The following is a 21,839-nucleotide window of genomic DNA, read 5'->3' as shown; positions in this document are numbered from 1 at the left end:
CTCAGGCCCTCTCCAGTCTGGAGCGAGGAGAGCAAGAACTGCAAAGCCTCAGGGAGCGTCAACAGGCCGAGATCGAGGAGGTGAGCCGCGAGTTGGACGACGCCGCAATCGAAGCGCAGCGGGAGGAGCGCCGCCTTCTTGAGAAAGTCGAAAAGGATCACCGAGCAGCCCAGCAGCATCTGAGTCAAGTGAAGAGAGAGAATTCTGCAGCGGTGAGGGTCGTCCAGTCACTTGTAGATCAGCAACTTGGAAAAATTGCACAACTGAAGGTGCAGATCCAAAGATGGGGCAGCACTGCTAGTGGAGCCAACAAAAACCAGCTCCAAAGAGGAGTGGCAGAGGTCACGCAGCCGTGGGAGATCGCTCTCACGCTTAAGAGGGTCAGTTTCTTACCAAGCTCTGGGTCCGAGACATTAAGCTTCGGGGAAGTTGATGTCCACGAGCGGAATATGACCTACCCAATTGGTGTCTGCGGAGTCCAAGGACAAAAGTGTGCACTGCACTCGGGCGACGCGGCCTTTTCAAACGTCGCCCCTCTTGAAATTCGAAAGGAACCACAGCCGAGCAGAGGTGGGCAAAGGCATAGTCCAGACGAGAGCAGCAAGTTGAACACTGGGAACGCTCGGGTAGTCCGGAAACTACGTCTCTCAAGCGCGACAGAGAATGAGGAAGAGCTGAAGTCACTCGCCTTGAAGTCGCCCACGCCAAGACGTCACGATGCATCCGAGTCATCCCAAGACGAGGAAGTTGAGTCTGTCTGTTCAGAGCCGCGTGGACAAGACCTTTTCCTCGCTGTTCCACCAGCATCGAGTCAAGGAGAATCTGACGGCGAGGAATCTGACGGTAGACAAGATGGAGCAAAGAGGCGCTCCGCTCTGGAGGGAAAGAAAACCCAAAACGTCCTTGTTTTGGTTTCTCATGAGGAGCAGTCCTGTCCACCTGAACATACAGCAGCATCTCCAAAGACCAAATACAAAAGTCCCTTCAACAAGCAAAGTCTTGTAGATCTACCCATCCGGCAGGATTCCCCTTCCCGACAAACCGTACCCAAGAAAAAGACCTCAAATGAGTCTTCCATGGACAGCGGGAGCCCTCCATCCCCGGTTGACAGTGAGGAGTCCTCTTACACCTGCGCCGCCAGTACTCCAGTGAGTGGATCCATCAAGCAAGAGCAATGCCGCTCAACGTCCACCACCGACCTCTCCGGTAGACCTTATGGTGAAAGGAGTCTACGGGTCAGAAAGGTCAGCAGAATGCGTCTCGTCTCTGAACCCTCGACTCTTAAGGAAGGCCTTGAAAATGACATAGCACCTGAGCGCAAGACTGTGAGTACGGATGGACGAGACTCAAGGCCCCTGACCCCTGTGGCGAGCAGTTCAATGGCGGCTCATGTGAGTCGATCTCTGTCAATGTCAGCGATTGAAGGAGAGAGACTAAATATAGTCAGGGAGTCTCGAATGTGTGACAAGGTTGAAAAGGAGAGCGCCGCGCCTTCAATGAGGGACGCAGAAGAGGAGGTTGGTTTGACCGCTCTCGACTTCGCTTGCCTGGTGAAACAGTTTGGAAAGCAAGGGTCAGGGCGCGCCGACTTCAACCTGCCGAGCGGCGTCCATGCGACCGCGAAGGGGCAACTGTTTGTGGTAGATTGCGGGAACGCCCGCATTCAGGTGACGGACCTCCAGAAGAACGTCGTGCAGCAGGTGTCTCCGTCGGGGTCAGAAAGGTCTTCCCGGATCAGCAACTACTTCGACGTGGCCGTGAACTCAAAGGGCCTGATCGCGCTGACCTGCGCCGCCGAGCGAGCCGTGCTGGTGTTCAGCCGCCACGGACGTCTCCTGCAAACATTCGGGGGCACAACGGTCAGCTCCGCGAGTGAAGCGCTCGACGCCCCCAGAGGGGTGACTGTTACCCGCCGAGATGAGTTTCTGGTCGCTGACATCAAGCGCGGAACTTTAACTTCCCTGAAACTGGATCCCAAAACCGGAGCCCGACTGGCGCGCACGGTGGTGAGCGGGTACCACAGGCCCTACCTTGTGGCAGCCTCTCTCACCACCGGGCTCATGGCAGTATCTGAACGAGGAAATGAGACCGGCCGTGTTCCTTGCATCCGAGTCTTGGAGCCCGGTTGGAACACGATCCGAATCCTGGGGGTGTGCTCCGGCCTGGGGCCCGTTCTGACTTGCCCCTGGGGTCTCTGTATTGACAGCGATGGAGATGTCTTGGTGGCAGACTGGGGCAAGCGGAACCACCGGGTCCTTTTCTACCCGTCCAGTGGCGTTGGCTGGCCTCTGGTGACCGACAACCTGAGTAGCCCAAGGGGCCTAGCACTGCTCCCTGAGGGCCACCTGGTGGTGTCGGACGGAATGAACCACTGCATCAAGATTTACCGATACAAGTAGACAAATGAATTATGGCATATTATCTGTTAGCATTAGGTTTAGGTTTAAAGCTGATCGTAGATCATTTATTCAGAACAGAATCTTTGTGGATGCTTTTAAATTACACGCAAGTGTTTGATATAATCCGTAGTAAAGCGTTGTAGCTCTTAATTTTGTGTATCTGAATGAGATTAAATTATATCTACACATCTGACGATTCAAAGATCAAGACACATTTTGTACTTTTCTCTGAGTAACATGAACTAAACATTGATCCGTCCCATTTTACACGATGTTCTGATGTTCTTGGCACCGTTGCCTCACTTTGACCTCATCATGCAACCTCTTTGGGAATTTCTCCAGAGTCCTCGTTTGCATTATCAAACAAGAAAAGGAACAAAGGTAGCTTGCTAATGCTGATTCGATCAATGATCAATGATGTAAGACCCCAAACACAGTTGCCAATAGTAAACATGAAAAAAAAGATCAATAACACTGTCTGGAATCAGAATAGAAAGAAAATAGAAGCTTCTTTTCCTTATCTCGTCTCTCAGTAGTTTTCTAACCTTATGAGAAATAAACTTCAAAGAGCGGCACAGAATGAGGAATACTTTTAGGACGATTTCAAAAACAGAGATGTCACCTGATTGATTGTGAAACGCAGAAAAGCAAACCACCTGGGCAAATTCTCAAATTGCAACAGCGGGAAACGCAAACACAGTTTCCCAACTCCCCCGCCCACGTGCACGAGCCGGCATAAAAGGTTGGGCTCAGCTCTGCCCCGCAGCCGGACCTTCACCATGGAGCTGTTCACCAGAGCTCTGTGTGCGTGCTTGGCTCTCGCCCTCACTAGCGCAGCACCTGTGTGAGTATTCACCTGCTCTCACCCAAACCTACGTCTGCGGTTTGTTACGTTAAATATGCACCTGGAAGAGAACGCAAACTCATACAATGGAGGTTTCTGTTCTGCGTCGGATCACGTAGGACTTGTGTAGGTTACCTGAAGGTCAACCAGTGCAGTGGAATCACACAAGTCCATAACTCTATTTGCCTTAATCAAAGTTCACGAGTCGGATCAATTGATCGGGGTGTGTGTGTGTGTGTGTGCCGCCGTCATCGTGATGACTCACCGGTTTTTAGCGATGGCCGTCGGGTCTGCAGAATGACGACTGTTGTTTTTCTTCCGTTGTCCGCAGAGATCAAGCAGCAGCAGCAGCAGGTTGGTTCCTGCTGATTGATCGATTGATTTCAGCGTTTGAGCTCATAGCGTGTGACACGGCGACTCTGTTTCCCGTTCAGATGCCGACGCTCCGCCGCCGAACCGGTGCGACGGCATCGAGTTTGATGCCATCACTCCCGACGAGAAAGGGGTCACCTTCTTCTTCAAAGGTACGGAGCGATAAAGCCCCCGCCTTTCTTTCCCCCGAACCCAGGTGATTCTCCAAACCGCTCCTCCCCTTCAGGGGCCTACCTTTGGGAGGGTTTCCACGGCCCGGCTCGGCTCTACAACGCGACCTTCAAGCGGCGCGACGCCGCCTTCCGCATGCACAGCGCCGGCAAGCCGGACGACCACGACCACATCTACTTCTTCGTGGTACGGGGCGCTCGTACCTGACGGCATCGAGAGGCAGCGCTACCGCTGCCGCTCATTTCTTTTCTTCCCATCCAGGATGACAAAGTGTTAAGCTACTACGGCCACAAACTGGAAGACGGATATCCCAAGAGCATCCAGGACGTCTTCCCGGGAATCCCCAGCCATCTGGACGCGGCGGTGGAGTGTCCAACGGGAGAGTGTCCCGCCGACTCCGTCCTTTTCTTCAAAGGTACGTTCTAAATATTCATCGGACTCCTTTCGGCAATGTCGCTAACATCAATATTTCCCTCTCCAGGAAGAGACGTTCACGTTTATGACATTGCAACAAAGACAGTGAAGACCAAGCGCTGGCCCCGCGTGCCCGCCTGCACCTCGGCCCTCCGTTGGCTGGAGCACTACTACTGTTTCCACGCACACACCTTCACCAGGTTCCACCCGGTCTCCGGGGAGGTGAACGGCACCTACCCGAAGGACGCCCGCGATTACTTCATGAGCTGTCCCGGCTTCGGTGCGTCAACCACAAGCGTATTTTCTGTCCTCAAAGCGAAACATCATCACGTCAATACAATCGCTGTCTGCGTCTCGCAGGACACGGAGGCGATTCTCCGCCTCCTAAATGCAGCAGCATCAAAATGGACGCCATGACCACGGACGACGCAGGCAAAAGCTACATGTTCTCAGGTAAAGCGTCAAACACGGAAAGGTTTCATTCAAAGCTTCCGGGCTCCTGAAGCGGCTCCATCTGCTCAGGTCCCAACTACATGCGCCTGGACACGCACCGCGACGGCCTCCACGCGTTCCCAATCACCAGGATGTGGAAGGAGGTGACCAGCGGCGTGGACGCCGTCTTCTCCCACGGCGATAGAATCTACATGATCAAGGTTGGTTCTTCACCCGCCTCTTTGTGCGTTCGTCCATTGGAAGCCTGAAACGTCTCTCCCCTCCTGCTCGGCCACGCCGCCGCAGGACGGTCAGGTGTATATCTATAAGACGGGGGCTCACTACGTCCTGGTGGAAGGCTACCCCAAAACCCTGGAGGAGGAGCTCGGGGTCGAAGGGCACGTCGACGCGGCTTTCATCTGTCCCGGTCTCAGTCGAGACGTAGTTCATATAATCCAAGGTGAGACGACGCGGCGCTTCACCCTCACTCCTTTGGGGGGGGGGGGGGGGGTCTTGAACGCCTTTTATATTTACTCTGCGTCCCGTTTCCTCACGTAGGGGGGCAGGTTCTCAACGTTAACCTGACGGCGACGCCCAGAGTCAAGGGCCATCAGATATCCATCCCCCTGTCTGACATCGACGCCGCCCACTGTGACGACCAGGGGATAGACCTGTTCAGGGGTTCACAGTATCATCACTACCAAACCTTTGGCCTGCTGTCGACCTTCAAAATAGCTACTCTGCCTCAGAGGATAACCCCATCAATGGTGGGGTGTCGGGATTAAGCATCCCCATCGTTGTGCCATCATGAAAGAAAGAAAACTCTGACAGTTTGAGTTGTGTTTGGGGAATAAAAAGTGAAAAGGTGATTCTGTTCAGTGTGCAACCACAAGAGGGCGCGCTCTACAAACGAATGCGTGAAACGTTCAGACGGCGAGCGATTTGACTTTAGGGACGAAGCCGCTGCAAACTTCAATTCAAAATCTAAATTCACAAAATCACCTTCCCAATCTGATCAATTGAAAGACATTTTACAGTTTTATTTCCTTTTCATGTCCACCCATCCTATAATCAAAAAAAAAAAGGTTTTAATACTATAAAAACAGTTATTATCTCTGTGTGTAGTATTTATACGCAGTATATATGTACACTATAAATGCACAGTGCAGCGCTAACACTGGACCGCGGGGACGCGTCTACCCTGAGCTCCGACGGCATTCAAGGCCTTTTCTGTCCCTGGGGAGGTTTTTTTTGTTCAGCCAAAATCCCCGGGACTTTCAGCAAGCATAAAGGAAATGCCGGCATCAGCACAGTTTAATGTGAGGCCGTGGACACGTGCACACACACAGACACACACACACACACACACACACACGCACGCGCGTGCCTCAGACACACAGCAACCAACGATGGGGTAATAAATTGACCTATGATAATGCTTAAAATGATAAACACGTACGGTACAAAAAGTTTATTCAGTCGCAGCTCTTAAACCTCGGAGGCAACAAAAGGTTCAGACAAAGCAAGGCACTTCTCTTCAAAGACATTTCACAACAGAAGTTCCTCTTCATAGTTTAACACCTGGGGGTCTGTACCTGCAGGTAGGGGTGGGGGTGAGAGGGGGGGGGGGGGGCACACAGAGTCCCGTCACGCAACAGCTATTGGTGGGATTTCTGCTTCAAGGCACATCCACGGCGTAAACTGGAAGTCTCTATTCAGGACAGAAAAAACACAAAAACACTTTCTTGTTCATTCCAAGTCTAAGTTTGAGTGTTAAGTAAACACAAACATGTTAATACTTTTTTTGCTCTCAGATTCGTAAAATCTAGCCTTGATTTTTAGGGCCGGTGGTAAATGTACCCCCACAACGCATCGCCCTATCTTTGGCTTGGTCAACACCTTAAATCTGACACGTCAGAGATCATGAAACAGTTTACCGTAAGGCAGCTAAGAGACACGTAAACATTCAACGTCTTATTGCTCTAGATGTCAAATTCAAGTGCCTCTTTTTGTCCCGTCTGAGCTCCCATTGGGTTTCCATTGATCCGGCCCCATTGTGTTGCGTTCACGACAACTTGGAAATCACATATTCATTACATGCTACGGAAATATAGCATGTAATAGCATAGCATAGCGTCACAGTGAGCGGACATTTTCCTTGGCAGACATTGTTCGATTGAAATTTAAAACAAAGCTAACATATCAAACAAATCTATTTTTTTTTTGGCAACTGGGACCGCCACGAATGCAGGAAAGCCGTTTCCCCACGATGCGGATCAATATGTGTTTTTATCGGCGGCTCACCAATCTAGGATATTGATCTAGACAAAAGGAAGCACGGAAAAACGTCCTGGAAGACGGGAGAGTTCCTCTGAAGCTATAAAAAAACGACATTTTGTTTACATCAAAATAGGAAGCGACTTTCGGTTGGCCTGTTGAAACGCTAATTCAGGCACATAATCCAGCACCTGTTCTCTTAATCTTCAACTACCTTAATTATAATCTGCACAGATGGAAACACAAAGCACAAACCCACTTTGTAAATCAACAAAGTGCTTTTTTTTGTTCATTTACTCCTGAATGTTGGATGAAATGTAAATAATATTTTTTTCTTTTATAAAAATCTAGAAGCTATTGTACAATCTACAGCTAGATTAGAAAATGAAGCGTCCTCCTATACAGGGCAGCTCCGGGGGGGGGGGGGGGGGTCCGACAGATCCGTAACACACTGCAAACACAAGCATCAGAAAGACGGGGCGCTCACTTTTATATTCTGATCCAGCTGCAAAGTTTAAAACTGATTATTAAAGAACTTTGTGTATCCTTCCCCCCCCAAAAAAAACACCTGCGCTACCTAGCGATGCTACTAATCATTATTATTTACATATTTATATAATTTATAGTTTACCCAAACCGGTACTGCTACTTTGTAAACATGGAAACGGGATTTAACACACACACACACACACACACAGCCCAGGAAGCCTAAGGGCCACGTCTCAGGGTGCCCTCCTCTTCATCATCATCATCATCATCATCCCCTCTGATGTCACCCTCGCAAAGGAATAAAAGAAAGATGAAAGCGCTCATCAGTTCGTCCGGTCGTCATCATCACCGGAGCCTTCCTCGTGTGAGTCTGCGTCGATGTGCACGTTCTGTTTGCACGTTCCGTTTAGAACCGGCCTTATGCAGGCCTGTTCTAAACGGACCGAGCGTATCTATATATATAAACAATCTCATCTTTGCAATATATTTAATAAAAATAACAGCATTCTGTTTTCATGGACACTTTGCTTCATGTCCTGCAGGTATGCGTGTGTGCGTGTGCACGTGTGTGTGTGTGCGTGCGAGCTACACCGCTAGGTCGTCATGGCGAGCCCGGATGCCGCTCTTGCTGGCCCGACTCGCCTTCAGGACGTCCGCGGCGGCGGCGGCGGCGGCGGCGGGGGGCTGATGCATCTCCGCCCTGGTGACCACGGTGAAGTCGTCACGAGGGATCACGGCGGCGGCGTGGCGGTGGGGAAGCGTGGGGAACGTGGAGTGGTCCTCCCCTTCGGGAAGTGGGGGGTTCGCCGCCTCCTGAAAAGAGTAGGCGGCGGAGATGAGAGGGGGCGGGGTCTGTCCATTCTGATTGTGGAGATCCAACACCGTGTTGCTCCAGTTCTGATCCATCGCCGCCCCCTGCCCTTGGCTCCCGTCGCTTGCTTCCTCGCCGCTGTGATAGAAAGGCGCAGACGGCGCCTCCAACAGGTAGTCGTCCGCTTTGAGTCCGGCAGGAGACGAGGTCCCCGTTGGACTGTAGGCCGCGGCTCCGCCCCCCAGCACGTCGACGCTGGCGTAGGTCTGCTCGGGAATGGTCTCCGCGTCTCCGGGGCCGTTGGCGCCCAGCAGCAGCGACTGGCCGTCGGGCACGAACTCGTTGGTCACGCCCTGCTTGACCTTCTTCCAGCCCAGGTGGTAGATCTCCAGCAGGTTGAGGACCAGCGAGACGCAGGCGACCACCAGCATGAAGATGATGAAGATGGTCTTCTCCGTGGGCCTGAGAGCGCAAACAGAAACGTGGAACAACAACAACAACAACAACAACAACAACAAGGACTTCCTGCAGTCGCTTAGCTTAGCTTAGCTCGTTTCAAATGCTTTAGACATTTAAAAGTCAGCTGGAGGAAAAGGTTAGCTTAGCTAATGAGCTAGCGAGACACCTTAGCTGCTGTTTGTCGGCCATCTTTTCTTTTCTCCCGTCTGCGGCTTCAATGAATTACGGCCCCGCAACGTGATAAAACAGGCGGCGCAATAAGGGGCACAGGGATTGGTCGATTCGAGCAAATACACGAAAAGAGCAAGAACACAGACAGGAAGTTTGACGCGGCCCGTTCTGACCTGGAGATGAAGCAGTCCACGGTATTGGGGCAGGGCCAGCGGCCACATTTATACAGCGGCCTCAGGTGGAAGCCATACAGGAAGTACTGCCCCAGGATGAAGCCCACCTCAAACAGCGTCTTGAAGATGATGTTGAAGATGTAGGTCCTCAGTAACGCCCCGCGGATGCGGATCTTCCCGTGCTCGTCGCGAATGGGCGGCTTCTCCTTCTTGCCACCTCCCCCGTCGCCGGCCCCATTGTGATAGAGGGGGTCGTGGTCCTCCTGGTGCCGCCCGGCCTTCCGGAGCTCCTCCTCCCGCTCCCTCCGCTTCTCCTCCATGCGGACGATGTGCAGCACGTGGCCCAGGTAGATGAGGGTCGGCGTGGAGACGAAGATGATCTGCAGCACCCAGAAGCGGATGTGGGAGATGGGGAAGGCCTCGTCGTAGCACACGTTCTCGCACCCGGGCTGCTGGGTGTTGCAGGTGAAGTCGGACTGCTCGTCGCCCCAGACCTCCTCGGCGGCGGCGCCCAGAACCAGGATGCGGAAGATGAAGAGGACGGTCAGCCAAACCTGGGGAGGAAGAGTTAGGAGAGTTGGAGAGAGAGCCTCTCATCGTCTGGAACGGATGATCTTTGATCAACAGGGTTACTGTTCGCGCTCAGAGAAGCTCGTCTCAACGACTTCCCTTGTCGGGATGGGATAGCGTGGCGAGGAGCGTGATCGATTTGAATCGCCCGTTGCAAATGATATGAAAGCAGAATGAGAAGAGTATTCTTTCATGGGTGCCCTGTGGGGGGGGGGGGGGGGGGGGGCTCTGACTCCCATTCATCATCAATAAAGTGAATCAATAGTCACCTTTCCGATCACAGTAGAGTGTTCTTGAGCGTTCTCCAGCAGCCGCCCGAGGAAGCTCCAGTCGCCCATCCTTCACGCAGGTTTCTCGCCTGCAGAGAGAAACACAAGAGAAGAAGGGAGCGGGTGAAAGAGAAGAAAGGAGCGGGCGAAAGAGAAGAAGGGAGCGGGCGAAAGAGAAGAAGGGAGCGGGCGAAAGAGAAGAAGGGAGCGGGCGAAAGAGAAGAAGGGAGCGGGCGAAAGCCTGGAGGCGGCCCTCGCTGGTTCCTGCCTTTAAATCGCTCGAGTGCCGCGCGACAGAAAAGGCTCGTCGTTTCAGAACAGCTGGGCTTTGTAGTCTTTAGCAAAAACCCAAAAGTGCGTTTCTTTGGAACTATTGAAGGCGTGAACGAACACAGATCCCAAACGGAAACGCAAGCGGGAATGAATGAGCTGCAGCCGTGTCCCGGTTCCGGTTTTAGTCCCGCAAGACGACAGACCACGGAGGAAAAGCAGACCGACTGAAATACGACCAGAGATCAGACGGGAAAAAGCAGAGGACCACCAACCACCTACTTGCATGCGATCTCGGCACTCCGAGTTTCTCCCTCTCCTCTAAGCCGGGATGAAGTAAGACTAAATAAACCAAGTCTGAAATGTGTGTGGAGTCAATCGATCAGAAGATAAAACCAAACCAAATCAGATTCATGCCCTGCCGCTTCATCGTCTGTTGGGTTTAAATGAGCAGCTTGTTAGCAAACAGTCGCCTCTTCACACACTCAGCAGACACAAAGTGGCATGAGGAGTATTTATATTTGTGCTTGTGACCACCGGATGAATGGATGAATGGATGAATGGCTGAATGGCTCAGCATCACCCTCCTGACTCTTCAGCAGCCTCCCGTCTGTCTGCTGCTTCAGACTGGAGGTTCACGGCGGCGTCCTAGAGCCTGTTTTAACGGGAACAGCTAAGGAGATTAGCTTTTCTATGCTAACGAGTTACGGAATCAGTCACGCTGTGGGCAATAAAATCAAAGCAATGCGCCGAAAGACGCTATAAAGACACTGGAGCAGTTTACATAGAGGTTTTAAACAAAACGAAAGTTTTACAAATCTCAAAATATCGCGATTTCACTTTTGACACTAGTCTGAGTATTTTTCTTACTTTGTGCACGTTTTCTTGCAGACGTTCTCGTTTTTATGTGTAGTTATGAGTAGTGGGGGGAGGGGGGGGGTGCGCCACAGCGTCGGACGGCATCGTGGACAATGGGTGTCCATCTGTGGGACGCCAATGAGCGGATAACAGGTTGTCCCGGTTGAATGCCGGACTCATCACATCCCCGGAATGCTGAGGAGGGCAAATATTTGCCTGATGGGATCGTGATGCGTTCTCCCACCAAAAACACGCGTTACAGTAGAACGCATCCTTTCTGCTGTTAATCCCAAAACATTTATGGTTTCTACGCAAAGAAATGCATTTACAAGCCGGAGAAATCACTAAAAGTCAGTTTTGGAACGTTTTTTAGACTCCCGCCTTGAAGACAAAATATAAATGAAAATCACTGATTTTGTGACCTCTGAAAATATGAGACTATTTGGTCGATGAATATCAGACTGGCGGCCGTTACCGTCCGCTGATTGACCGGTCTGACCCGTGTGCACGCGCACATGTTGACGTGATGAAATACCGTCCCTCCGCAGACAATAGAGAAGCTGCCAGATGGACGTTGCACCGGCCGGCGTGCGCTTTGGACGGATCAGAGGCCTTTGTGCTAAAAGAGCCCAAAACAGTTAGCGCTTGGCCCGCCGTTCGCTCGGTGTTTGTTCACCGGTTACGATGCAAAACGCAGAAAGATTAGAGATCGGTTACGTCATCATTACATGTGATCAATAGCAGGTCGACTCCATGCATGGGGGAAAAAGGACCGAAAATGATTCTCGCTCCAGACTGAGAAGAGCTCCGACTCAAAGTGCACAAAGAAAGTAAAATAAAAGAAAGTGCACACGGTGCGATAGTTCCTAAACGCACAAAGGTTTACATTAAATAAAGATAATTCATTTAAATCTAAATCAAGCGTGTGAATAAGAAAGGAGCCGACATGACAAAGTGTTTCCTGACTGGTGAAGACAATAAATAAATTAAATGATGGTCCAGCTCAGATTTAAAATGATCAAACAGAGGTAAGAACGCAGGGAAGCCACAATTATACAAATGTGCAAGTTTGAACATGAAAACTTTATCCGTCTGCAGTGAACACTGTCTTTCTTGTTGTTGCATGTTCATAATATTAAAAAAAGAAAAAGAAAATGCATATTTATAAGTTAAACATATTTCTGCTGTTTGAAAACACGTCATCACGTTTTTCTTTCCTGCTTCATGAACCACCTTTTCTGGGGGAAAGGCTTGTAAAGTGTTGCCATGCAATTAATTTAAATTCATATCCTCTTCTACTGTCCAAGAGAACACAAATTATATTATATATATTTAAACGTTTTTAAAAATCTAGAAACTGCATTCATTTAATTAAAAGCTGCTAGTGAGGAAAACTATATTTAATTTAGTTTTTAAAAATGCGGCGTCTGTGAATGCAGCACGAGGGGTGAAATTGAAGGATGATAATTCCTCCTCCTCCTCCTCCTCCTCTTCCCACACCATCACTCCATCACCCACCTGCTTACCTCTGGAGCGTCTCCCTCCCTTCTTCTCTCACTTCTTCCCTTCTTCTTTGTTTTACTCCCACGGCCACGGGTGAGCTGGAGGCGACCGAGCCAGGGGTGAGATTGGTGGGAGAGGAGGAGGAGGAGGGGGGAGGGAGAGAGAGAGAGAGAGAGACACACACGCAGGCAGCTAATTACACAGGGAGGGAGAGAGAGAGTTTTTTTTAAAAAAGGGTGCGAGGTCAGTCTCGTGTAAAAAAGGGAGCGTGTGGAATCTGTCCCGCAAAGGCGAAGCGCAACGGCTGCGTCCCGCCACTGACACGCATATTAGGGGGGGGGGGGGGTTCATGTGTAGGAATGGGAACGGGGCAAAACACATCACTGACAAACTATTTAAAGTGGTTCAGAACTGTTTTTAAAGAGTTAAAGTTGTAATTAAACTTTTTTTAATTAAGATAGTTGTGTTACTTGAGTTCTTGTGTTTGTTTTGGGACGGTGCGTGGCTCTCCAGGTTGCTTTGTGTCCCGTGAACGCATCCGTCCCGGCCCCAGGACGGTGCCAGACGGTCGAGGTTGTTGCAGTGGCTTCTGTTCGCCAGTAGAGGTATTTAGTCGGACTATTTAATCCGAACCAGCAGGGGGCGATAGAGACAGAGCGGCTGCCGTGGAGCGGAAACGGAAACGGAAACAGTCTCGGTTTCGTTCGTCGCCGCGTCTCTTCCTGTTGTCGGAACAAGGTGGTGGAAGTTGCTGCGGTACTCCGCGCTGTTTAACTAATAATTCATCGGAGAATAATCAGAATGGCGCTCGAGTCGCGAGTCACCCAGGAAGAAATCAAGAAGGAGCCGGAGAAGCCCATCGACCGGGAAAAGGTCGGCGGCAGGATGTAGCTACGTAGCCTTCGATTAGCTCGTTCAATGCGCGTTAGCTTAAAGCTAACGCGTTTGCGTTAGCTTTAAAATTTAGCCATCACCAGCGGGTGTTGTTCATAACGCGGATTAAATATCTCTAAAAACAATTACACGGACAGAACATGTTTACATCGAATATCTAATTCTGCGAATGTGTGACGTCAGAGTGAAACGATCAAGCTGCTCTCGCTGAATGCGTCCATGTTTGAGCTTTCTTTACACCCTTGTCTTTCACGCTCCTTCCGCTGCAGACCTGCCCCCTCCTCCTGCGGGTGTTCACCACCAACATCGGGCGGCACCACAGCCCGAGTGAATTCGCCCGTGGAAACGTTCCCTCCAGCGAGTTGCAGATATACACGTGGTACAGAAAACACCTTCAGTGACCCTCGTTTGTGTAGAGCGTAGTACCTGAGCAGGTCTCCGGTCCTTTCAGGATGGACGCCACGCTGAAGGAGCTGACCGGCCTGGTGAAGGAAGTGTATCCGGAAGCCAGGAAAAAGGGGACCCACTTCAGCTTCAACATCGTCTACCCCGACCCTAGAGGGAAAGTTTACCGGTTGGTATCGCACCGCTTTGTTTTTTACTGTTCTGGCTCTGATGCTCACTTCAGACTGAGACCTGCTCTTCCTCCTCCTCCTCCTCCTCCTCCTCTCAGGCTGAAGGACATCGGCAACACGGTGTCCGGCAGGAAGGGCATGGACGACTCGATGACGCTGCAGTCGCAGCGCTTCCAGATAGGAGATTACCTGGACATAGCCATCACACCCCCCAACAGAGCCCCGCCCCTTAACGTGCGCATGAGGCCTTTCTGAAGACGCGCACCGACGCGCATCAACCTCGAGTTTTATTTCAGTTTGTCTTTTTCTAAAATGTGGCGTGAAATAAAGTTGTCGTTTCTTCCCAGAGTTTTCTTTGTGTTTTTTGTACGGTGCTTTGTGTCGTTTGGCGGCTGCTTTACACAACGAGGCGTTTGTTCCAGAATCTGAATATTTATTTAGTGACTATTATTATAAGCATTAAACCATAAACCCTGGTGGACGACGCCGGTACACGCTAATCGTTTAGGCGTAGTTTACGCAGTATTGGACTAAACATCGGTCCTCTCGGGACTCCCGCCCGCGTCGGCCTCACATGGGACAGATCTTAACGCTGTCGCTGCTGGAGCTGAACTGGCCCAGGGCGAAGTCCAGACCCACCCCCACCCCCGCGCCCACCCCGAAAGCAGCGTAGAGCGGCTGGGTGAAGTTGGCGCGGAAGGTGTGGAGGTGCGTCATGTTCTCCGCCACGCTGTAGAAGGACAGCGTCCCCGCAGACAGGTCCAGGAAGACGCCCACGCGGGGGGAGTAGCCGACCGCTATGTCCCTCTTCACGTTGTCGTGCAAGGCTACGCAGCAGGTGTCCGACAGCTCCACGGTCCAGGACTGGGCGTTGTACCCGAGCCCTGCCCTGGCGTCCGAGCCCTTCCTGCTCAGCGCCCCGTAGGCCACGCCCAGGGACGAGCCCCGCCCTCTCCAGTCCACCTCCCAGTAGCAGCGCTCCTTACACAGCGACGGCTGGCAGATCACCTGCGTCCAGCCGTCGAACCGCTGGGCAGCTTCAGGGCAGGCCTGCGCTGCCCCCTGCAGGGTGGCTTTGGTATTGCCCTCAGAGAGAGAGAGCCGTCGGTGGGCTGTGCTGGGGTCAAGGGTCAAGTTGACACAGTCTAGGAAAGGTTTAGAGAACAATTACTCACATTACGTAAACATTTACGCCGACCTTGAACATTGTGTGACCTTTAAAAATCGATCACACGCTCCCGATCGGGCCAGCTGTGACACGTAAGCTTAGAATCGATCCCACTCACACTGGAGAAACTCCTCCCTGCCCCTCGGCTCCGGGGCCCGGATGCTGTCGATGTCGATTTCTCTCACTGGGAAACCGACCCGGACGTTAGTTCATGCTGCAGCAGTTTAAACACTTTTCTTGCCATAGAATGTCGATACGAAGGCGCATTAACTCACATCCAGGGAAAGCAGGGGCATGATTTACGGTGTCGGGGGTGGGCAAGTCCAAAAAGAGACCCGGATTAACTGTCCAATGGGAAGCCGGCGATGTCAGACGCGTTAGAATCATTAAACGCTCATTTACAGCGAGCCGACAGAATAATGATGTAAAAGCAGCCATCTTACTCTCTATTGGTTCTTCAGGCACAGCAGCCACCCCCCCTGTTGAGAATACACAGAACACACTTCAGACAGCTTGACTTGCTGTTCAAGCAGCTCCTCGGGTCACTTCCTGTTCCCTCTCAGTGCAGGACATTGAGACGGCTGTGCTGCGCGTACGGGAGGAAGAATCGGGCCTTACACGCGTTTCCTCCTGCAGGCTGCGCGTTGCCGATCGGGGTGGCCGGGGTGGCGCCGCGGCGGTTGGAGCGAAACAGGCTGCTGATTGATGCCATTCGACTGAAACCTGCCCGGATCAGGAGGAAGTTGAAGATCAATAGACAATAAATCCTGCGGGGTGTAAAATCTAACGGTGGGCGTCGTACCGCCGGATGAGGGAGCGGCTGCAGCAGCTGGAGCTGGGGCTGCTGGGATTGGGGCCGGCGCCGCAGCCGGGGCAGCCTGGCTCTGACTGGACCTGCTCCACAGAGACCGAGCCCCCCGGCGGCTCGGCGAGGGGCTGGGCCGGTGGCTGCTCTCCCTCACCGTCTCCCTGTCCTCCCGCGGCCTCGGCGAGCTCCTCCTCTCTGCAACAAGGAAGCGGGATCGATTTAAAACCCTCACGTGCACACGTTGCTGCTCCCTCCGGGGTTCATGCGAGCTCACCTCGTGGCGTGTCTCTACTCCGCACGTCTTGACTTATTCCTGAACACGAATAAAACAAAAAATGTGAATGTAATGTTCCACCATTCCCGCAGACCGTCCACGTAATGTCCCGTACCAAGTCCTCGTCTGTCTGCGTTCCTCGCTGCAGCTGAGAGAAACGCATGAGACGTCACGTCTTCACTCCACCCAGTGAGGTGAAAGGACAGCCTTAAAACGGTGCACGTACCTGGGGAACGGCCGCTTGTGTTACGAGATCCAAGACCAGGAAACACTGCAGGAGAGGAGCAAATCACAAATCACAGATTCTGATTCTTAAACGGGCGCCACAGATGTGGAACATCCAGCCTGAACGCAGACTCACGTTTCAGAAGTCCTCCTTTCACCCCCGTTCTGTTGGCTAGACGACGCGACGGGAAGCCGTTACCGTTTGAACACAAACTTTTACGCGCTGGTGGAAAGGAAAGATGCTGGAACTTACCGTTTCCCAGAGTGAACAGAGACGTGTCATTCACTGAAAACGAGACGAAGCACCATGAGATACGGAAGGACACCAACGTCGGGACAAAACCGGGCTCTTGTGCCGGACCTTGTTTGGTAATCTTGACCAGTTCCTGGTTGCACATGTCCTCCACCTTCTCCCTGAGGTCCATAATGGCGTCCCGGACGGGCTCCAAGGAGGCGTCTGGGTTGGCCACCACACGGGGCAGGTCCCCCGACTCCAGAGGACTGGACATGGAGTCGCACGTCTGGAAACCACGTTGGGATTCACCTTTTGTTTTGAACAAAGCTATCCCACAAGCCCCACCCCCCCCCAGCCCACCTGCAGGAAGTGGATGTTGTCCCCGCACTGGGTCAAGTCCTTCATCTCCGTCTCCCTCCTCCTCAGCTCTGTGATCTCGGCCTCCAGGCTGCCGGTGACCTCCTGAGCCTGACCCATCTTCTCCAGGCCGACCTGGTCCAGCAGCTCCTCCAGCAGCTCCTGCAGACGCTCCACGGACAGCTGCAGCTCCGCCAGCGCCAGCTTGGTGTCGCCGTGCACCCTGCCTGCAGAATGCTGCGCAGCACATGATCACGAGCCTCCAAACGCTAGAGCGGGAATTACTGCGGGTCCTTCCGACTGACCTTCATCCCCTCCATCGCCTTCTTCAAGTCCCTCAGCTCCTGCTCTCGCTCCTTCAGCTTCTGCTGGTTCTCCGCCTGCATCTCCGACAGCGCTTTCTGGAGCGGGGGCGGCGGGACAGAGGCGTCGCCGCAAACAAGACAAACGCACGCACGTCAGGGGGCGGAGCTTGGTGAATGGACAGGAATGCTGTTAGGAATGGAGACGCAGCCAGACGGGAAGAGGAACCTTCCATAGAGCGGGTCGATAGGAGCCCACCTACCTGCCGCTCGGCGCGCTCGGCCTTGGTGGACACGCTCTCGTGCCCCTTGTGCTCGTTGCTGGTGCACAACCAGCAGACGAAGGTCTTGCACTGGCGGCAGAAGAACTCCTGCAGGTACTTGTGCTGCGTGCAGATCTTCTCAGCCAGGTTGCTCGTGGGCGCGATCAGCTCGTGCTGCTTCAGGGACTTCTTGGTCTTGTGAGGCTTCAGGTGGGCCTCGCAGTACGAGCTCAGGCACGCCAGGCAGCTCCTGACGGCTTCTCGCTGCTCCGTGCACGTGTCGCACATCACCGCCGAGGAGGAGAACTTCCCTTTGGATGGAGAGGAAAGGGAGGCGACCCCGCGGCTGCTTCGGATCGAATCCTCAGATTTGAGGGCTCCTTTGCGGAGCTGCTCGACGGCCTCGGCCAGCATGGTGTTCCGGGACAGGGAGGGCTTGGGGCAGAAGGTCTGGCGGCACTGGGGGCAGCTGTAGGTCCCCTTTGGGTCGTCTTTGCTCCAGTAGTCCTTGATGCAGCCCATGCAGTAGCTGTGGCCACAGGGGATGGTGACCGGGTCATTTGGGAGATCCAGACACACGGGGCAGTTAAACTGCTCCTCCGTCCACAGCTTACGGCTCATCCTCGCAGCCGAACCTGCCGAACAGAAGGGGGGGGGGGGGGGGGGGTAAAGACAAGGCTAAATCCAAGGCAGAGCGGTGGAGGGCAGAGATCCAGGCCCCTGGACTCACAGGAGGAAACTGCTCTCTCCCAGGTGAGAGCAGGGGGAGGTGAAGAGGGCGGGGCCAGAGCCACCGGGCAGGTCGAGCAGGGGAAACTGGTGTCAGTGGGAATCCGTTTAATACGAGTGTGAAGGCGTGGACGGAGAGATCGTTCATTATTTCACCAGACGCATCTCATTAAAATGACCTCAAACGTGCTTCGTATGTAATTAAACGCTGATACGATCCGATGGCTTCGTCAAGCGGTTCCCAGTGATCAATACTCACGTCAGCAATTTACTGATCAGAAAAAAGGAGAGCGCTGCAGATAAAATCCCTGCTGCCAGTCAGCCGGTTATTGATCAGGACTTAGAGTCAGAGAATCACGCTCAAAATTACTCGCATGTAAACTCCGTGACGTCATCATTTACAACAGCTGTGTCACTTCCTGCTGGTCGTAAACGAGATTATATGCTAAATGCAACCCGTCACTAGGTGGCAGTGTTGCGTCCCAGTTGAGATTTTACCACATCACGTCAATAAAGCGGACTTTTTTAGCCCCAGCAATAAAGATAAATTCTTAATATATGTGAGACTATTTTTTAACATGTTACTTATACGCCATAATAATATTACGACTCTCTTTATCACCATGGGAGGAGTTCCTTTACCGGACAGAGGCGGAAGCAGAGAGCGGAATTATAAAGAGGTTACACCACACTTTAGCTACCTCAGGACGAAGCCGGAGAAAACGATAAAATTATATAGACGCATCGGGATCCGAACAATCTCAACAATCGCCAACCGCTAAAAACTACAACAGAAGAAGAAGAAAGCAGGAAGTAGCTCCCACGGTGGGAGTCGCGCTTAGCTAGCTTCGCTTCATCTAAAAAAGGTCGCTTTTAGGTTACAGATGTCCGACGCAGCCGTGAAGCGCCCGGGGGTCGGCGTCGGGGTGCTGGTAACGGACTCAGCCCACCCGGGGCGAGTCCTCCTGGGGAAGCGGAGGAGCCAAGTGGGCAACGGGAAGTACCAGCTCCCCGGGGGCCACCTGGAGTTCGGGTAGGCGGGGAGCCATGTGGAGATTAAAACATTATTCAGTTTACCCTGTTATTACGTCATTAAAATGTAGATTATAATCACGCGGACGTCATATAATCTCGTGGAAAGTGTGTGTCAGTGACGTCAGAGAAGAGCAGGCCCTCCCCCCGACGCGTTCCTCAGTGTGTGGTGACGACTTCCGGTGGTCTCTCTGTGAACAGGGAGACGTGGGAGGAGTGCGCTCACAGGGAGGTGTGGGAGGAGGCCGGGGTGCGTTTGACAGACGTCTCCTTCGCCTCGGTGGTGAACTCCATCGGGCCGGCGGGGCGGTACCACGACGTCACCGTCGTCATGCAAGGAGCGCTGGACAGGAAGCGGTCGGGAGAGCCGCGGAACCTGGAGCCGGAAAAGAACGAGGGTAGCCCAAGTTATTGTACGGGTCTTCAAAGGGAGCGGGGGTGGGGGTGGGGGGGTCTCCCACCTGGCTGAGCGGACGCTGACCCGTGCGGCTCTCCCTCAGGTTGGACGTGGACGCCGTGGGACCAGTTTCCTCCGGAGGAGCAGCTCTTCTTGCCTCTCGCCGATCTGAGACGACAAGGCTTCCACCCGTTCAGGAAGGCAGCGCTGAGCGTTCAAACGGGGGGCGTGAACCCCTTTCCTAAAACGGGGGACACCACACAGACAGCCTCTGATGTCACGGCCGTCGATGCTCCGTCTGTTTAAATAAAGCTTCTATTGATGAATGTTTGAAACACATTAACAGGAAGCGGTCGGTGCGTATTTAATGAGATTTATTATCCCTCTTCATCGGCCATGACATCAAAGGACGAACTTTACAACCTTTTTAATGACGTGATGGTGAGATCGTGTGTTATTGATCAGTGCTGTTTTATAGTCTGTCATTAACAGCTTGTGATTAATCGAATTGCTCCTGATAAACTGGAGCTGTTTGAATAAAGTCGATCAGATATAAAATGCAGGATGACTGGAATTAAAAAGCTTTGGTCAGTGACCTCCGCCTCACATCAGGGCGGTGGCGGCGGCGCCCGCCGCTAACAGGAGCGTCCACAGGGCTGCGACGCCGCCTGCCACAGCGCCGCTTGCGGGAACGAAGGCCTTATCGTGGGCGTAGGTGATGACGTGCAGGGCGCCGCTGTAGGCCTCCTCGCAGGCCGGCCGGATCTCGTCCTCGGGAAGCAGGAAGCCGAATGTCCCGTTGTCCCTCAGCTCGAAGGTGTAGGCCAAAGGAATCCCGCTCTGATGAGCCCAGTCTCTGGAGGAACCGGAGTTGGGGTCTGGAGAAGGAGGAAAAAAGGATTTAATACTTAAGGCTGTACATATTAATGAGCGTCGGGAACGTGCCGACTCACACAGTATGTCTGGGGAGGTTCCTACTTCGTAGTGCATCCCGTGCTCCGCCTTCATGGCGTCCGCTGCAGCCAAACCCACCTCCATCTGAGGGAAGCGGGCGTTTGCTTTCATCAGAACGATCCATGCAAAGTAAAGCGAGCGTATCTCGTGTGGTTGCAAATACCAGCTCGGCGTAGTTGGAGGCCGTGACGTTGGGGTTTCCGTAGGGAACCAGGAGCATCTGGCCGTAGGAGTGGATGGTGAGGAAACACAGGAAGTCCTCCGCCCGGCTTCCCACAAAATAAGTGATCGCCTGGGCTTCCGGCTCGGACGCCGCTCGGCTCCCGCAGTAGACGTTGGAGCAGCAGTCGCTCGATACCCCGACAGCTGGAAAGAGGTACGGAATTAATGTGGGTGTAAGCAGACGAGCAGATTTGGTTATGAAATTAGGATTAATTTAAGATCTATATTAAAATAAGACCAGAGGGAATAGAGTAAATAAATACACCGAGTGCTTTTAATTTTAGTACGAGTCTTTAAATCTGCATTTAGAATGTTGAAATGATGCAAAACGCCTCCTCTTAAAAACATCACACCATAAATACCCCCGTTCATTTACCCCAAGCAGGAGAATAACGCCGCGAGCTCGTTCAGCAGGAAGTGATGATTGGATATCGATCAGGATATCGGGACACGAGCAACACTCACTGCCCCAGGCGGCGTCAAAGTTGCGGTTGAGATCGGTGCCGTAGCAGTCGCAGCCCGAAGGTCCCGGGGACCGGTTCTTCCTCCACAGTCGAGTCTGAACGGGTCAAAACCACCGGCGGCATCAGCTGGTTCCGATCGACCCATTTACTCATCAATAGAACGGGCCGCTTCACATCTCCGCATCAGGAACCTATGACCTGATTGGATCGCTTTAATAGATTCTCCTATCCCGATCACCTGGGACTCCCCGAGGCACAACGAGGACCCCGCCTGATAAACCTCCGGCGGTTCTAAGCACTGACCGAGTTCTCCTTCCAGGAGAAGACGTAGCCGTCGATGTTGAGCACGGGAGTGACGTAGAAGTCCATGTTCTTCATCATCTCGTGCATTTTGGCATCGCTTCGGTACGCGTTCAAGATCTGATGCGGAGGAAGGAGACAGAACCGGGAGGATGGGA

The 21,839-nt window shown here is 52.7% G+C and overlaps 6 protein-coding genes across 7 annotated transcripts in view; 3 read left to right on the top strand and 3 right to left on the bottom strand.

Moving 5' to 3' along the window:
- Nucleotides 1–3,178: 3,178 nt before the first annotated feature.
- Nucleotides 3,179–5,495, top strand: hpxb (hemopexin b). Its single transcript, XM_068756362.1, has 10 exons — nucleotides 3,179–3,243; nucleotides 3,575–3,597; nucleotides 3,678–3,767; nucleotides 3,842–3,972; nucleotides 4,048–4,201; nucleotides 4,268–4,480; nucleotides 4,561–4,653; nucleotides 4,723–4,853; nucleotides 4,939–5,092; nucleotides 5,191–5,495. The coding sequence occupies exons 1-10, from the start codon at nucleotides 3,179–3,181 to the stop codon at nucleotides 5,415–5,417; spliced, it is 1,281 nt and encodes a 426-aa protein (XP_068612463.1). The 3' UTR covers nucleotides 5,418–5,495.
- A 2,488-nt stretch (nucleotides 5,496–7,983) lies between these two features.
- On the bottom strand, nucleotides 7,984–12,545 carry LOC137912012 (gap junction alpha-3 protein-like). Its single transcript, XM_068756361.1, has 4 exons — nucleotides 12,506–12,545; nucleotides 9,852–9,940; nucleotides 9,013–9,566; nucleotides 7,984–8,671 (listed from the first exon to the last, which is right to left on the bottom strand). Exons 2-4 carry the CDS (start codon nucleotides 9,918–9,920, stop codon nucleotides 7,984–7,986), a joined length of 1,311 nt encoding a protein of 436 aa, XP_068612462.1. The 5' UTR covers nucleotides 9,921–9,940; nucleotides 12,506–12,545.
- Nucleotides 12,546–13,190: 645 nt separating this feature from the next.
- Nucleotides 13,191–14,294, top strand: sap18 (Sin3A-associated protein). Its single transcript, XM_068756530.1, has 4 exons — nucleotides 13,191–13,355; nucleotides 13,646–13,755; nucleotides 13,828–13,950; nucleotides 14,050–14,294. The coding sequence occupies exons 1-4, from the start codon at nucleotides 13,284–13,286 to the stop codon at nucleotides 14,204–14,206; spliced, it is 462 nt and encodes a 153-aa protein (XP_068612631.1). The 5' UTR covers nucleotides 13,191–13,283; the 3' UTR covers nucleotides 14,207–14,294.
- Nucleotides 14,295–14,396: 102 nt separating this feature from the next.
- trim25l (tripartite motif containing 25, like) lies at nucleotides 14,397–18,204 on the bottom strand. Its single transcript, XM_068756525.1, has 15 exons — nucleotides 17,584–18,204; nucleotides 17,324–17,419; nucleotides 17,022–17,255; nucleotides 16,788–16,947; nucleotides 16,680–16,712; nucleotides 16,563–16,598; nucleotides 16,428–16,472; nucleotides 16,317–16,349; nucleotides 16,202–16,240; nucleotides 15,922–16,122; nucleotides 15,738–15,842; nucleotides 15,563–15,598; nucleotides 15,395–15,463; nucleotides 15,238–15,303; nucleotides 14,397–15,096 (listed from the first exon to the last, which is right to left on the bottom strand). Exons 1-15 carry the CDS (start codon nucleotides 18,202–18,204, stop codon nucleotides 14,522–14,524), a joined length of 2,349 nt encoding a protein of 782 aa, XP_068612626.1. The 3' UTR covers nucleotides 14,397–14,521.
- An 820-nt stretch (nucleotides 18,205–19,024) lies between these two features.
- On the top strand, nucleotides 19,025–20,295 carry nudt15 (nudix (nucleoside diphosphate linked moiety X)-type motif 15). Of its 2 annotated transcripts, none has more exons than XM_068756529.1 (3): nucleotides 19,025–19,345; nucleotides 19,546–19,742; nucleotides 19,845–20,295. In XM_068756529.1, the coding sequence occupies exons 1-3, from the start codon at nucleotides 19,197–19,199 to the stop codon at nucleotides 20,045–20,047; spliced, it is 549 nt and encodes a 182-aa protein (XP_068612630.1). In that variant the 5' UTR covers nucleotides 19,025–19,196; the 3' UTR covers nucleotides 20,048–20,295. The 2 variants fall into 2 exon arrangements, with proteins under 2 accessions (XP_068612630.1, XP_068612629.1); XM_068756528.1 differs by having other exon boundaries at nucleotides 19,546–19,757.
- An 11-nt stretch (nucleotides 20,296–20,306) lies between these two features.
- cpo (carboxypeptidase O) overlaps nucleotides 20,307–21,839 on the bottom strand; it is a 2,361-nt gene continuing 828 nt past the window's right edge. Inside the window, exons 5-9 of the mRNA XM_068756527.1 lie at nucleotides 21,685–21,801; nucleotides 21,383–21,476; nucleotides 20,859–21,061; nucleotides 20,695–20,779; nucleotides 20,307–20,619 (exon numbers count right to left, since the gene is read on the bottom strand). Coding sequence (XP_068612628.1) covers nucleotides 20,345–20,619; nucleotides 20,695–20,779; nucleotides 20,859–21,061; nucleotides 21,383–21,476; nucleotides 21,685–21,801 — 774 coding nt within the window. The 3' untranslated portion in view covers nucleotides 20,307–20,344. The remainder of the gene's footprint in view (nucleotides 20,620–20,694; nucleotides 20,780–20,858; nucleotides 21,062–21,382; nucleotides 21,477–21,684; nucleotides 21,802–21,839) is intronic.

This window comes from Brachionichthys hirsutus, chromosome 24, assembly GCF_040956055.1.
Source record: "Brachionichthys hirsutus isolate HB-005 chromosome 24, CSIRO-AGI_Bhir_v1, whole genome shotgun sequence".
NCBI classification, from domain to species: domain Eukaryota; kingdom Metazoa; phylum Chordata; class Actinopteri; order Lophiiformes; family Brachionichthyidae; genus Brachionichthys; species Brachionichthys hirsutus.
The sequence above is the reverse complement of the archived record's forward strand: the minus strand, read 5'-3'. Positions and strand labels throughout refer to the sequence as shown.

Coding starts and splice junctions, on each gene's coding strand:
- hpxb (XM_068756362.1), top strand. CDS start 3,179: ATGGAGCTGTTCACCAGAGCTCTGTGTGCGTGCTTGGCTCTCGCCCTC. Junction 4,854..4,938: donor ATAGAATCTACATGATCAAG/GTTGGTTCTTCA, acceptor ACGCCGCCGCAG/GACGGTCAGGTGTATATCTA. Junction 5,093..5,190: donor CGTAGTTCATATAATCCAAG/GTGAGACGACGC, acceptor TTCCTCACGTAG/GGGGGCAGGTTCTCAACGTT.
- trim25l (XM_068756525.1), bottom strand. CDS start 18,204: ATGAGCCGTAAGCTGTGGACGGAGGAGCAGTTTAACTGCCCCGTGTGT. Junction 16,713..16,787: donor GGTCAAGATTACCAAACAAG/GTCCGGCACAAG, acceptor TCTCGTTTTCAG/TGAATGACACGTCTCTGTTC. Junction 16,599..16,679: donor TCTGTTCACTCTGGGAAACG/GTAAGTTCCAGC, acceptor CGCGTCGTCTAG/CCAACAGAACGGGGGTGAAA.
- nudt15 (XM_068756528.1), top strand. CDS start 19,197: ATGTCCGACGCAGCCGTGAAGCGCCCGGGGGTCGGCGTCGGGGTGCTG. Junction 19,346..19,545: donor GGGGGCCACCTGGAGTTCGG/GTAGGCGGGGAG, acceptor CTCTGTGAACAG/GGAGACGTGGGAGGAGTGCG. Junction 19,758..19,844: donor CGAGGGTAGCCCAAGTTATT/GTACGGGTCTTC, acceptor GCTCTCCCTCAG/GTTGGACGTGGACGCCGTGG.
- sap18 (XM_068756530.1), top strand. CDS start 13,284: ATGGCGCTCGAGTCGCGAGTCACCCAGGAAGAAATCAAGAAGGAGCCG. Junction 13,356..13,645: donor AGCCCATCGACCGGGAAAAG/GTCGGCGGCAGG, acceptor CTTCCGCTGCAG/ACCTGCCCCCTCCTCCTGCG. Junction 13,756..13,827: donor GAGTTGCAGATATACACGTG/GTACAGAAAACA, acceptor CGGTCCTTTCAG/GATGGACGCCACGCTGAAGG.
- LOC137912012 (XM_068756361.1), bottom strand. CDS start 9,920: ATGGGCGACTGGAGCTTCCTCGGGCGGCTGCTGGAGAACGCTCAAGAA. Junction 9,567..9,851: donor ACTCTACTGTGATCGGAAAG/GTGACTATTGAT, acceptor CTTCCTCCCCAG/GTTTGGCTGACCGTCCTCTT. Junction 8,672..9,012: donor GTGGACTGCTTCATCTCCAG/GTCAGAACGGGC, acceptor TTGCGCTCTCAG/GCCCACGGAGAAGACCATCT.